This window comes from Anolis sagrei, chromosome 4, assembly GCF_037176765.1.
Source record: "Anolis sagrei isolate rAnoSag1 chromosome 4, rAnoSag1.mat, whole genome shotgun sequence".
NCBI classification, from domain to species: domain Eukaryota; kingdom Metazoa; phylum Chordata; class Lepidosauria; order Squamata; family Dactyloidae; genus Anolis; species Anolis sagrei.
The window spans coordinates 187,125,893-187,140,643 of NC_090024.1; the positions used below are offsets into that span (position 1 = coordinate 187,125,893).

General features: G+C 38.3%; 1 protein-coding gene across 1 annotated transcript in view; it reads right to left on the reverse strand.

Moving 5' to 3' along the window:
* Window positions 1-958: 958 nt before the first annotated feature.
* The window catches only part of C4H6orf89 (chromosome 4 C6orf89 homolog), a 29,238-nt gene continuing 15,445 nt past the window's right edge, over window positions 959-14,751 (reverse strand). Inside the window, exons 4-8 of the mRNA XM_060773159.2 lie at window positions 10,580-10,731; window positions 10,334-10,473; window positions 7,184-7,310; window positions 5,731-5,854; window positions 959-4,621 (exon numbers count right to left, since the gene is read on the reverse strand). Coding sequence (XP_060629142.2) covers window positions 4,536-4,621; window positions 5,731-5,854; window positions 7,184-7,310; window positions 10,334-10,473; window positions 10,580-10,731 — 629 coding nt within the window. The 3' untranslated portion in view covers window positions 959-4,535. The remainder of the gene's footprint in view (window positions 4,622-5,730; window positions 5,855-7,183; window positions 7,311-10,333; window positions 10,474-10,579; window positions 10,732-14,751) is intronic.

A 14,751-nucleotide genomic window follows, 5' to 3' on the forward strand; every position in this document is an offset into this window, starting at 1 on the left:
AAAGTATTTACACTGACTCATAGATAAGTCAAGCCAGCTTTTTTGAGTTGATTTTCTGACTAAAATGTCTAGGCTCATACATGAGTATATATTCTTTCCAGACTGAGTATTAAGCACCAATTACTTTAAGGATGCTTTGATTCAGGGATGTTTTAAAAACTGGATAATGAACAGGACAGTTACTCTTCATACTTTCGAGATTAGAAAAGCATTCACTCAGTCTTAAAATGTAGTTGAAAACACAGCTTATCATCTTGTTTTCTTCTTATGCTCATCGACCAGGCCCTCAATAAAACAAGAAATATGACAACACTAGTACTCTGGGCATCACACAAAGGAATGAAAGCAGGAGTTAAGCATCCTTTAGAAAGTTATTTGAAATCAGAACAAAAAAAAAACCCAATCTAATTAAATGCTCCTAATCAGCTGAAAATCAGAGAACTTGGACTTCTTATTTCTGTTGAACAAGTACTTCTGCTTTTAATTCCTTGCAGCTTGGAGAAAAGAAGGAGAAAATGTACTAGATGTTTGAAAACAAATGATGTAAACTCCAGAGGGAATGTGGCTTGGACATGTGCGCTGCACCTCCTAGACCCAGATCTGGAAACCTATGCGAAGACAAAGTGCACGTGGAAAGCCAGTACATAAGCAGGACACAACCATTATCTCCTGTCCAAGACGCTAACCATTTCCTCATCTGCATCTAAGGTTGCAAGAAGAAAAATATTTTATGGTAACACTTGTGTAGCACATGTGTATCCATTGGCCTTTAAAAACTACTGCACTCTGGAGACCCTGAGGCTGATTGTTCGACCTATTAATTCCCCCATCCCCACCCTGCTATTAGGCTGTCAGTCTCACTGACATAATCCCCTGACAAATAGGCATTTTACTACCAAATCAGAAATTGTCTCCATACCTTTGTACATACGAAGTGCCGTTAAGTTCTTACATCTGATTCACTTGAAAGTCTGCTTTTAATTTATTTATATTGCATTACTTGCATGAAAAGCCATAGCAACTTATGCATACTATGGTTCAGGGTGACTGTATTCTCAGCAAAGTCCTTGGTAAAACATGGTATGGCAAAACTTGGAAACCTGCTAACTTCAAATTACAAAACAAAGCTACCTAATAGAGAGGTTACTCATGAAGCAATCCCTTCTAAGTCTAAGTTCCCTTCTCTTTATTGGAGGTTAAAGACAGTCCCCAGGTTACAGATATGATAAGCTCTGTAGGTTTGTTCTCAAGTCGAATTTGTAAGTAAGTTGGAAGGCGTATATTTTTAAAGCGTAACTCCAAGCCATCTGGGGGGCATAGGGGAGGGTTAACACCCCTGTAATGTTTCTTTTGCTGTCTGTGCCCCTGTTCAGAAGATTTCACCTTACTTTCTGTCTCTGTGATAAATGGATTTTAAAATTTGGGGTTGTTGTGGAAACAAAGATTGGTGATAAAACTTCAGTGGAGACTCCTTTTACTCATGATAACTCTTACAGGAAACCCCGAGGTTTTCCTGGGAGTAGATTTCTCTCACTTCCTGTTGTCTCACCCCTGTTCTTAACTATGAGTTGTATGTAAGCCATATGTCTGTAGCCCAGGGACGGCCTGTACTTCCAAATAATTGAATACACTTATCCCACATTTATCTGGGAGGAACAACCATTAAATACAGAGGGATGTACAGTCAGGCACCCATATCTGCCGGTTCCAGATCCATTGATTCAACCATCAATAGATTTAAAAATATGTTTCAAAAACAGAATCTTCTCGCAGCCAAGAGACTGAAAGAGGTAGGGCTGCTGCTGGGGTAATGCGACAGAACGCCCATCTGCACATTCACATTGCTTCCTGCCATTTGACAGTTCATGTGAGAATCTGGAACCATGACATAGCAGTGAAGCAGGAAGGTCTAGGGAAGCAAGGGCTTGTGCCAGGCAACCAGGGCTCACCCTATTACCCAGCACGCTGGTCTGCCTTATCATACTATCCTGCTTGACACAGGTGTTTCAAAGATAGACCAGAGTGAGGAGGATGCCTGAGGACAGATGTGTTAAACTACATGTTTTCCCCTCACCGGTGTTTACAGTAGTCTATTGCACAGCAATGCTGCAGGGGCCCCCGTGTACAGGATTGAGCATCCACGGATGTTGGAATTTCTGAAGGGTCTTAAAACTAGTCCCCCAAGGATACTGACTGTACTTCACAGCAACCCCTGCTCAGTGTCTTAACCAGATTATATCAATATGATATTCAGAAATTGCTATAAATTGAATTATCCACACTAATAAAAAAAAGCAAACAGTACAAACATTTCCTACAATTATCATATATCTATTTTACATGATACTTTACTCTTGATGCAGAGAATGAAGATTGTAGAAGAGTTTTTTCCCCTTTACAGATCTAAAGTTGGATTATAAAAAATGAGTATTTTTTATAGAGAAAAGGAAGAGTAATCAAAAAGGTCAGCTATTCAGTCAAGGGAAAATGCTGGGGAAAGAGACATGAAATGCAAAGTCAAAACGTCTATAGTGTCGATCTTTTTAAAATATATGTATCTAACTTCATTCCTTAATATAGTTCAGAAATTTGTTATGTTTATTTGCAGGCGGACCTCCACGTTTGTGGGTTTAACTTTTGAGGATTTGATTATTCAAGGATTTGATAAATATGTCCTCTCTAGGAATCTTTAGGTCCTACAGGACAGGAAGTTACCCACGGAATCATACTGGGGAACCTGGAGAATCCTAGAGAGGCGTTTTGTCAGGTATAAATTACGGTGAATTTTTTATATGTGGTTTTTCCACTCTCACAGGATTTTGGACTCATAACACCTGCGAAGTGGAAAACCTACTGTATAACAAACTGAGGATGGGGCAATGTTTGAACACTACTCAAAAGGATGGGAGCTCTGATTCTAGCAGAGATCATTAACAATATTGTCAGACCATTCCTTATAACTTAATTTTCTCAGGAAGAAAAAAAAATAGTGCTCTTATTCCTTATATGAAACTGATCTACATTTGCAATAGAAAAAGAAGGTTTTTGTTTGTAAAACAAATTTCAACATGTTTGAAAACAAAAGAATCCCCAAAAGCACAAAAAATGTTAAAATGTATGCCCCAGCCCTGACTGCTGGGCTCTGACTTTTCCCTGACACATCTGCAAGTGATCTTATCCCAGCAGGACCTTAAAGACTAGCTCCTGGGAAGCACCAGTAAAACTGGAGAGAACACATGCTTGAAACTGATCCTCTCTAAAAACATAGGCCAATTGAGTCCATGAGCAGCAAGAGGAAATGCATAAAGCCTGGAAGAAGCTCAAGAATAATTAATGCATTTTAAGACATGAACAGAGAAAACAATCTCAAAACACAGGGGGGGGGGGGGGAGGAAAGGGACAATCATGTTGATAGCACAAACATGTCTGAAGAATGTGCTTGCTCCAGTCCTGCCCACAAGGTATCCGTCCGCTGGAATTACAAGCAAAATTTGCATGGAAAGGTTTCAATGTGCATTTTAGAGCCTAAAATGGGCAAAGACAGATAAGACCAAAGTAACTGATTGGCTTGAGATGCCTAGCATAGATGCCACAAAAAGGCTTAATTTACAAGAGAATGGTGATCAGAATGTTCTAGGAGGAGAAAGGAAAAGAAAAGAAAAAGTCATCCTCCAGCAAAGTTGGCTGTTTGATGCACTTATTAGTCACTATGAAACAATCTTGGATTTGGCATTAAAATGACCCAGAGCAGTGAAGCAACAAAAATATGCATTTCAACATTAGTGAAGAAAAATGGAAAAGAAACTTGCGGAACACTTCTCCTTGTCAGCTACACAAACTCCACCTCAGCCACACACATTTGACAGATGACTGCATAAAGTCATACCAAATGCTAACTTTGTTGGGTTAGCAAAAAGAAATAGTTCTTGTTTTTGTTTTGTTCTTTAGTGAAAAGAATGCCTGAATGTTGTGATAACACATAAGGGTCATCACAACAAGGCAAGTGTGGAAAAATGCAGCTGTGGATAAAGTTCTTCTGTAAGACAGAACCAGAACCTGAGCATATACTTCCTCCAAGGGACAGTTGCATTCCTGCATAATATTTCAGTAGTTTCATCATTCTGCAAAAGTTATCCAGAAACAGATCCATCAGCAGTAATAGCGTTACCTCTCCAGGATGTCTGGGGAAAAAGTGTTACATACTGTAAGGATTCCCTCTTCGAAGATCACATGTATCACATAGAACACATGACATGTCTTTACTCTCTCCAAAATCCTTCCAACAGGTTTCAAAAACAAACCTACAGATTGCAAGAGAGAAAGTGTTCCTCGAAGCCCTACCAAACTTTTAAGGGAAAAGTCATTGGGATACAGAAGCCAGAAGACATCTTTTGGAAGTGCACACTCTCCTCCAAGAGTAAGGACCAACACATTCCTGGAAATGGTGGTTAAAGCATTCTTCTCTCTTCTTCCTGTGCTCTGCTTCCTCCTCTGTGGTCCTGAGTGCACTGCAAAAATCTTGTTTATAGCAGCTTTTAACTGACAGATCCATCACAAACAACAGTGGGTTCTGATCCCTTGGAGCTGAAGCCTGTTGTCCAATGATCCACATTTGCAAAACCTTGCAGAAGAGAGAAAATAATGGATCAGTCTGTTTTGCATCACCACACCTTTTTAAAACAATGTTCTCTATAAGTTCTGCTCTCTGTGCATTGAACTTATCTTTCTGAATTTATTTTTACTGTGAGACTTAATGATGCCCCAAGGTACTACTTTCCCTTCCACTTTAATGGTAGTTATATTAGAGACATGAATGCTGCACACTCTGCTTGTATTCTATTGTAATTCTGAAGAAAACAATTCTCTATATTCTGTATACTAAAAAAGTAATAAAAGGGGACTTTAAACATGGTAATAGATGGAGATGTGGAGGCATGACAAGACATCTTTTCCATATGTCAGATTTCCATAGTTTTTTGCTTTGTTTTCTTTGAGAGTTTTGGGTCTTGGGGAGTCAAACTGTCACATTTTTGTGATATCCTTAATGTTCTGACCACATTTTTGGCTAACATTTTGGGGAGAGTCTAGAGAGATGTTATCTAGCACCTACAAAATGATACTTCATGGGTTGCAGAGGCTCACACCTTGCATTACCCCACCCCTGCACTAAAGCATTTATGTTACAATTTATTTGTTAGCCTTTAAGGTGCTGCAACACTCCATGATTTTTTATAATTAATATAAACATTTACACAAGAGTCCTCCTTTGTTCATCTCCCTGTTCCACGCTGCTTTCTTTTAAATATAGCTAAAAGTGATATACCATGGGTTTGTTTAGTGACATATCATCACACATCATGCTCTTCATTCTTATAAATTGTTCTTGGCTTTCTGACAACTACAGAGCATGAGACACAAAGCTTCTCACAATAGCAAGGCATCATTCCAGGGTGAGGAAAACCAGTTAAGAACAGCATTTTTATGTACAGAGTTCATGTATTTTCCCCCCATAGATAGGGTGTGGAAAGCATTTATCCTCTATTGCATAATAATACTTGGAACATTTAGGGGGGCAAAATCAAAATGACTTGTTAGTCATGCCTCACCATCTTCCAGCACATCAGAAATCATTTATAGCAACAAAGAGCGCAGAATGTTATAGGGGACCGGGGGGGGGGGGGGGATCTGCTGCAATGTAGCTCTGTTTACAGCTGCAACATCAGCACTTACCAATATCCCCAGCTTCCAGTTCCACCTCTAAAGTCTCACAATGGTCTCTGCACAATGAAGAAGGGATAACATTCAAGGTAAGCTGCCCACTCCCAACCACAAAGACATTCTGTAATCTGTAGGTCTGCAAAAATATAGCACAAAGAAGCTTCAATTATCCTATTCAGAGCTTCCATTCAGATGAAAAAAGGATATAAAATAGTGCTTTCATAAGACAATGAATCCAGAGGAACCAAATTTCAAAGAGGTCACTATTTTAGTCTGTTTCAGTTTTTTAATTTAAAAAAAGGAGAAAAAAACTGTTTTATGGAATCTTTTAAGACTAACTACAAAAGGTGGTGCAGAAATAAATTAGTTAGTCCTAACCAATAAGTGCAAGACAACAACTTTTCCATTCCTTTTGAGCAGGACAAACAAAGGGATGGAAAAGCTGTTTACTGCCAAGCTGTTCTATATATAATATGAAAATCTAACCAGAACACTTTATAACATACCACATTAGAAGTCACCTCTGTATCATTATGCACTCACTCCTTCCCAGGGTTCCCTCTTTCAGTGAAGAGAAATATATACACAGGCAGTAATCATCGCAACCATTAATTTGGGATGTCAGAACCACCAAACGTAAGTCACACCAGAACAGCTGCATTACAAGGATCTAGAACTTATGTAGAGGAGCCAGTGAACTGTAATGGTTTGAACACTGGACTATTAAAATTCAGAGACTAGGATTTGAGTTCCCAACCTGCTATGGGACCTACTAGGTTTTTCCTACGGAGAAGGTCACATGCTCTCAACCTCAGAAGGCAATGGCAAACCTATTTAGACAAATCTTGCCAAGAAAGCTGCATAATAGATTTGCCTGTGGTCACCATAGGTCAATGAAGACTTGAAGGCACACAACAAAAACAGCAAGCACTTATGCTCAAGCTCTGCTATAGAGAAACATGATTACATGCTTGTTCAACCTTGCCCCTCTCCAACAATCCAAGAGTGCAGGCTGAAAGGAAAAAGGTGTGTGCATAATGCCGCTTGTGGTATTTCAAGATTATTCCAATAGTAGCACCCAATCTCCTCCCACAATCTCTACTCTGGAGAGTGTTTACCTGAAAAGAGAAGAGAGCTAGTAACTACAATTTGACTAAACCAGAAATGCCAGCTAAAAATAAAGAGTCCTGCTACCGAGACCCTGTTATCTGCGTTCAACATATTTGGATGGCAACAACAGGATCTTAGGATTTTGAGAGTTAAAAGTCCCCAAATTGTAGGACATTTTGTTGATTTTCTAAGTGGCTGCAAGATCTGATTTCTTCTCTTATTTCTCTCTTAAGTGAAACATGCATGTAGATACATTTTGCCTTTGTTCTTGATTTGAATTTCAATTTGATGTGAACTCTTTTGGGTTTGGGGGAAAGTACCACAGAAGTATTTCAATAAATATTAAAGCACTTACCTTATCCTGAAGCTGTGGATGGTGGATGAGAAAACAGTTTTCAAGAGAAAAAGACTTTGGATACAGCAGTGAAGAGAAGATGGGAAACAATTCCTGCAGAATCTGAGTCTTATTCAGTGGGTTTTGCCTATGGAGTAGTTCGGACCATACATTTAGTATCATACAAATAAAATCATAGCCAAACTTCTCTTGAACCACTTCCGAAAATATTTGTACCTATGATTATTATAAATTATTATCGTTTCTATTGTGTATAAGTAATGTAGTAATGTTATTGATTAGCCCTTAGGCCATATCACAGTAAGAAACAGAACAACAAGGCCTGACAAGACCTGATCACACTCCATGTAGAAAGTTAAAATAAGACACTTATAATAATACAGTAAATACATATGATAAGACATGATAAAACTGATAAACTGATCAAGCTGAGTATATACATCATATTTCATTATCACCCCTACAATTTACCCCAATCAGCCCTACATATGTGGTTCTCAGACGTATTGTTTTGCTTAAGTACAGAGCTGTTTTATACGTTATTTTTGGGTCTTGGCCACACATAAAATATGTTGTTCTGATGTGAGAATCCCAATACATTGTCCGTTTGATATATGGACCAAGGTGGAAGTCTCTCACCTTTTGATACAATTTGCAATCAAACAATATGTGTGCTATATCCTCAATTTCAGGTGCCCCGCAGATACAACTGTGTTCATTATAAGGGATGCTGTTAAATCTCCCGTATCTAACCATTGTCTCGAGCTGGTCAAATCTGGCTCGAGTGAATACCTCCCTGAGATGTTTTGGTATTTGCATTTTTAGGTAGTTAGCAGTTTGAAAGGTACATTTATATTGACTCAGCCATTTTAGGTTAGCAGTCTTACTGAGGGTGGCTATAGTGTATAAGTAATGATTAAAAAGAGAGAGACAGAAAAAGAGAAATAAAGAGTGAACAAACAAATGTATTTAAAAGTCAATGCACTGGGTGTACTTTTGCCAGTGCTTGGATGAGTGCTTAGACCTCCTTGGGATAAATTAAGGCCATTTCTCTTCTATACCAAAAGCAACATTGTCAGGGAACCAAGAGGCAATTATTACATACATGTATTTTAAAGACCATCCTTTTAAAAATGTCAAGTTCATTAACAAACAAAATACAAAGGAAGGGAAATTAAGGGAGGCGTCACTTAGCCCAACATTAATTAAAACCACATGGGAAAGAATTGGGACTCTTAGTCTATTCACCATTCCAGGAAAAGAGAGGGCAGGGATACATTTTAGAAATCCCAGTGTGGGGCCCTGTCATGACTCATTCTTAAATATCCTGCACCCAAACTGTCCATCACAAGTTCATAAAATACGAATAGTGCCGAGGGACAGAGAACACTGTATTCCACAAAGATAACACAGAGCATGTTCTTATAGCATATTCAAGTATACAATTACATTATATCTTCTAACCCCCACCCTGAGAAAGGTGCTGATGGGAGCAGAGAGGAGCTTATAGAATGCTTTCTGATTGTGTGAGGGAAAGGAGTGAGAAGGAAGGCTGATTATATAGAAATCAAATCCTGCTTGTACTGAAAAACACCTGAGCACGGACACAGTTGTAATGCACACACAGAAAAAAAGAGAAGTGGAGAATAACTATGTTTTGATCAATAAACTTTTTGCTTAAGAGTCTTCATACACCAGAGGGTATGAAACACATGCAATTTAGAGTATCATAATAGAACTGCAAAAAAGAGATGTGGTTGTTTCATCCATATAAGTAAAAATGTAATGTTCATTTGTGGGATTAACATCACTCAAAAACCATTGGATGAACTAACACCAAATTTGGACACAATACACATACCAGGCCAATGAGTGACCATCACTTACAAAAAAAAATTAAAACACAGCAGAAGAGACCTTAAAAGCCAAAAAAAAAACATTACAACGCATGCACAAAACCACATATATACACAAAAACACACACACATATATACAAATATATACACACATATACACATACAAAACAAACATACACAGACTGGGCCACAGCAACGCGTGGCAGGGGAAGGCTAATTTAAAATATCTGCATTCTATTACCAGCTCTATGTTGATTTTGTACCCTGTGTTTAGTGTATGTTTTTATAATGTGTCTTATCTATGTATTTTATTATCTATATTTTTGTTCATATGTTTTGACTCTGTTGGACACCACCTCAAGCTGTTAGGAGAGGTAGGCAACAAATAAAATGCATTATTATTACCATTACCATTATCATTATTATAATTAAGTCACCAGAAACAAAATCTTTACCTGTCCCATTGACTTGTTCAGACTCAAATTCTGTTCAAAAGATGAGATTCCAGAATGCCTTGACAAAACCTTCTATGCAATGGAATGCAAAGGTGATATCATTTGCCTACTGGAGCCTAAAGATTTCTACAAGTCTCCGTGGTGTTGATTTAACTTTCTCCTCTACTTCTACCTTTCTGACAGGGGCAGGACATAACCTGCTCCATAATTTACAAATTATAAACTTTACAGAGGACTCAACATAAAAATGGTCATTGCAGCACAGACACAAGTGGTACCCTCTGAAGAGGCATAGGGTGGCCCTCACAGAAAGCTCACTACCCTCCTAGACATCCAATGTACCCACTAAAGGTCCAGGAGAAATACTCCTGTGTCTTTATTGCAACTGTGCAACTGTAGTCAGATGGTGCCCAAATGTCCCCTTCCCCTTGGCAAATACTGGTTGTGGGGATGAGCCAGTGTCATCAAGCTAAAGCTGCATCAAGCTAAAGCTGCAAGAACACTTCCTTGCACAATAATCAAACAGCATAATGTGAGGTCAGACCAGCATGCATCACAACAAGATGCTGGCCTCATAAAGAGGCAGCATCCTCCTTAAACCTCTAATATACCCACTGATCCTACAGAAAAATGTCATAATGATATAGGCTTGACTGGTGCAATGTTCCAATTGGTCACAAAGAGAAACTAAGGCGGCTACAGAGACAGCTAATCGTTATAATCCTTTCTAGAGTTCTTCCTCTTCATCTCCCAAGCTTTGGAAGATGTGTCATGAATCACAATATAGTTCAGTTGGGTCAGTTCTGGAAGATGAAATACAACATCAGCACACAGCTCACCGGAACATCTGAAATGGTAGTCTCTGTCTTGGGTGGTTGCTCCATCTCTCAGATGAATCCTCTTGTATCACAAAATTTGTCAATTCAGGATACAAATACAGAAAATGTTTTATTTCTGCAAAAGACCGATGTTGTCCTGTCTTATAAGAAAGGGGGGAAATAAAATAATATTTTTTAGAGTTATCTTCTCAGGTGCGCCCAAGGCGTATACTACATTTTGCCAGTTGTTTCACACTATGAAGTTACCTTGATCAAAAGTGGCTGCAGTTGCAGGAGCTTTTCAGACAGTTGCCCCTGATCGGCTGCCACCACAAGGTTCTTCATAGAACAACAACAAGTGCAGTTGGCAGGCAGAGATGCATTCTGTTTACAGTCTAAACTCAACCAGTCTTGACACTCTTTGGAGGAAAAAGAAGAGATTAATGAATTCTAAGATTTTACTTAAAAAAAATATCAACATGCTGCAAAGATTCGGTTCACCTTCATCTTCACTAACTGGGCTATGAATGAGATCACCAATCCAAGGCTAATTTGTTGAACAGAAGACATTACGGGGCACACATGGCATGTCACACCACCTGAAAATACCCAAACAGTCTATTTCTGAATGGGGGCATGTGAATATGCTTAAGCCTTACTACTCCAGGGCTAGGGTAGTTATGCAAGTATCCCAGGAGACAGATGGGGAGATTTCACTGTCGGGATGGGGAAAGGTAACGGCGGATTGTACTCTACCCTCTGTGGATGAGAATACCAACTTAACAGATCCTGTATCTGTGCTGTATCTCAGTAAAAAGCTAATAGAGAGGGAACAGCACTTGTCAGTAATCGAAAGAGAGTGTTTGGCGATAGTGTGGGCTATCACAGGGCACACCAGAATCCAACACTGCTGCTGGCAATGGCTATGCATCATGCTACTTTGGGATCTTTCAGCCTCTTAACAAGATTTGACACATAATTTAAGACTTTTGACAGTGCTAAAGAAATGCAAACAGGAAAATGTGTTCAAGGCATAGGGAAAATCACATTTATGGAGCAGGAGTTCTGTTTCCAACTGTTTTAATTGAAACAAGAAGTGACAGGAGTTGTCTTGTCAAATGAAACCAAGTGACACTTTCAGCACTCTCTTTGGGAATTCTATTCCTATGAATTAAGGAGATTTTGCTTAAAGGCTCCTCAGTAGCACTACTACACAGCAACACAAAACAGGTATGGTTTAATCCTCCACTGGTTGTTTTGAAGGGAGCCCTCTGGAATTGAGTGACTGGATAAAAGTAGTACTGTTCATAAGAAGAATGAGAGAGCAGCTTACTTCTTTCTCATCTGCATGTTTTCTTACCTTTTCTCCAAAAAGAAAACTAACAAGAATTCTGCCCCAAGATGAAAAAATGAAGAAATTTTGTTACTATTATATTTTTCAGAAAAATTATCTGAAGGTAAAACAAAGTAAAGTGGTAAATTCTTTTTGGTGTATTAATCTGACCCAGAATGATATCCTTCACATAAACAATTATTAGAACGTGTACACCATATTGCAATATGAGCTGTTTGTTATTGGAAAAACTGCAACAGAACCTTTCTCAAAGGGCATTTGATCATAACACTGTATGCTTCTTAGGAATGCGTGCACATGATATTTTAGTTATCAACAGTTTTACTAATCATTGTTATTCACAGGAAAAAAGACAAAAAGCCCTTCTCCTCAGGAAACACAAATCCAATAAAAAAAAGAGCTCTCCGTTTTCCAATTACATTTCTGCATTCCTTTTAAATTACCACTCTGACCAGGAACATGCAAGAGGTATTTCGATTTTGAGTTCCACAGATCCCACATGGAATTATTTTGTTAATTCTCATAATATGACCATCTTGTTCACATGCCATAGGTAAGCATACACCTTAAACTGTAACATTGTGAAGTGTCACAGGAATGGCAAAGCAATAATGGCACGGTCACAAAGTTTCTTCCATTGTATTCCCCAAGCACAGGATCCTGGGTTGTTTTTTTGTTTTGTTTTGTTTTGTTTTTTGGTTGCCTCAGAGTGAGGTGGGGTCTCCTTCTCTGGAGGTTTTTAAAGAGGGACTGGATGGCCTTCTGTAAGGATTGCCTGATTGTGTCCTGAACAGCAGAGAGTTGGACTGGATGGCCCTCTTGGTCTCTTCCAATGCTATGATTCTATGAGATATGATGGACCAACTTCTACTATTCCCACCAACATGGCACAGCTGAGCTAATAATGATGGGATATGTACTCAATCACATATGGCAGAATGACCATTGGAGAGTATATGTCCAGTCTGCCAACAATAAAGATAGTATATCTCTTTAAAGCCTCCTTATTCACTCTGTAAAACTGGCTGTCTATTTCCAGTTTTAATTTATTCAAAATTCAAGATATTAGATCACTTGAAAGGCTCTGTTCCTAACTCTTAAAAATAGACATGTTACTTCCAGCTTTGATTCATTCAATATTAACTTTCTCTAATGTACCTATTTCTACCTGCCAGTTTAAAAATCAACAGCAGGCATGTTGGAATTCATGAAGTTCGGACTAAGCCAAAAATTAAGCTTACACAGCTGCTAAGGTGTCAGAAATTAAGTAATAATTTCCCATTGTCTGGACGGATCAGACATTAGATGAGTAAAATCAACGAAAGAAGCACTGTATTGTCGAATGCTTTCATGGCTAGAATCACTGGGTTATTGTAGGTTTTTTCGGGCTATATGGCCATATTCTAGAGGCATCCTCTTCTGATGTTTTACCTGCATCTATGGCAAGCATCCTCAGAGGTAGTGAGGTCTGTTGGAACTAGGAAAATTGGGTTTATATATCTGTAGAATGACCAGGAGAGAATGCCTCTAGAACATGGCCGTATATCCCGAAAAAAAAACATTACAACAACCTAAAGAAGCATTTATTCATATTGTTACTCTCAGTACACTTCTTTCTCAAGACCCAAGGAATACCTCTCAACAACCATTACAGAGTAATTCCACTCCCATATGTTTTCGAGCAGAATTAAAGTCAACACACCTATTAGCTTCAAAGGAACTAAAGTATCTTAATAGTTTTGTTCCTTATCCCTACCACTGAAGAGTGGTTAGGGAAATTAAGAGAAATAAGAGAAATGGACCAATTTAACTTTTTTCTTGAAAAAGAATACCGGGAACCCGATAAAGAGGACAGATTGGACTCTATATGAAAACTACGAGAAGGAAATAAATAAATAAGAGGAACATTATGAAGTGGATATAATGGAAAAATCATTGAGGACACAACACCTGATGGAGAGATGGAAGTCAATTTTTATCTTATATTTTTCTTTTCTCTTTTTTCTTTCTTTTTTTTGTGTGTGTGTCTTTTATATTTTTGTATTTTCTGGTGGACTTGGGAGTAGGGGGATGTACTTCTTACTTTTTTTCCTACTTTCCTATCATCTTTTTTTAATATTCTCCCTCTTTCGATGTTATTCTTAAAATCTTAATAAAAAACTATTATAAAAAAAATAGTTTTGTTCCTTTTTATTTTTGCACTGACCAAAATTATAGACAGAAATTGCTTCTGCATTTCTAATAGGAATCCTTGTTATTTTATACAGGAGTCAACCTATCACCAAGCCTTGTGCTCTAACTCTTTGAACAGTGAATGCTATATCGTTATTATACACTCTGTTTTTCTACATAAATCAATAAACAATAAAATACATGCACAGCGTACATTCCAATAACATCTTCAACAACAACGCACTTAAGACAGACTTAGAGACCAGTATTTCTATCTCCTATATTATAGGGGAACAGAAGCATAAGACCAAGCACCTTGGATGCAGAGAACATGCAACTGAGTACCACTTGTCCCCTTTGTTTCAGGCAGACCATCAACCCAAAAGCCTTGCACACATCCTACTGGCTAACTGCAACACATTCTTCAAAAGGATGCCTCTGAAAAGTCTTTGGCACGCTCAGCTGTAGTTACTGACTGCAGTGTGTTTGTTTTTTAAGCATATGATTCAGATACCATTCAGTCTTATCTGCTTCTAGTCTGTTTCCAAGGTATTACTGTAGCTTTCAATGCCTAAAACTAGGAGTTAGTTTATTAACCACACACATGGAAAACATGCCAAATTCAGTTATGCAGCAGAACAACCTGGGGTGGGGGAAATTCCATTCAGGATTCTGGTTGGGGACTCTATGTCAAGGACATGGACATGTTCCCTGATATTATTCAGCCTATGAAGATCTGTTGGATGGAAAAATCTGTGTAACCTACTAAAAGGTTCAAAGTCTTTATTTCAGCTATATAAAGGAGTAGATGAATTATTTCGCAATTAGCATTGATAGACAATGGGAATGAGAAATGTTTCCAATCACCCAGAAATCTACACACTCTAATTTCAAGGATCTTCTCCTATACATT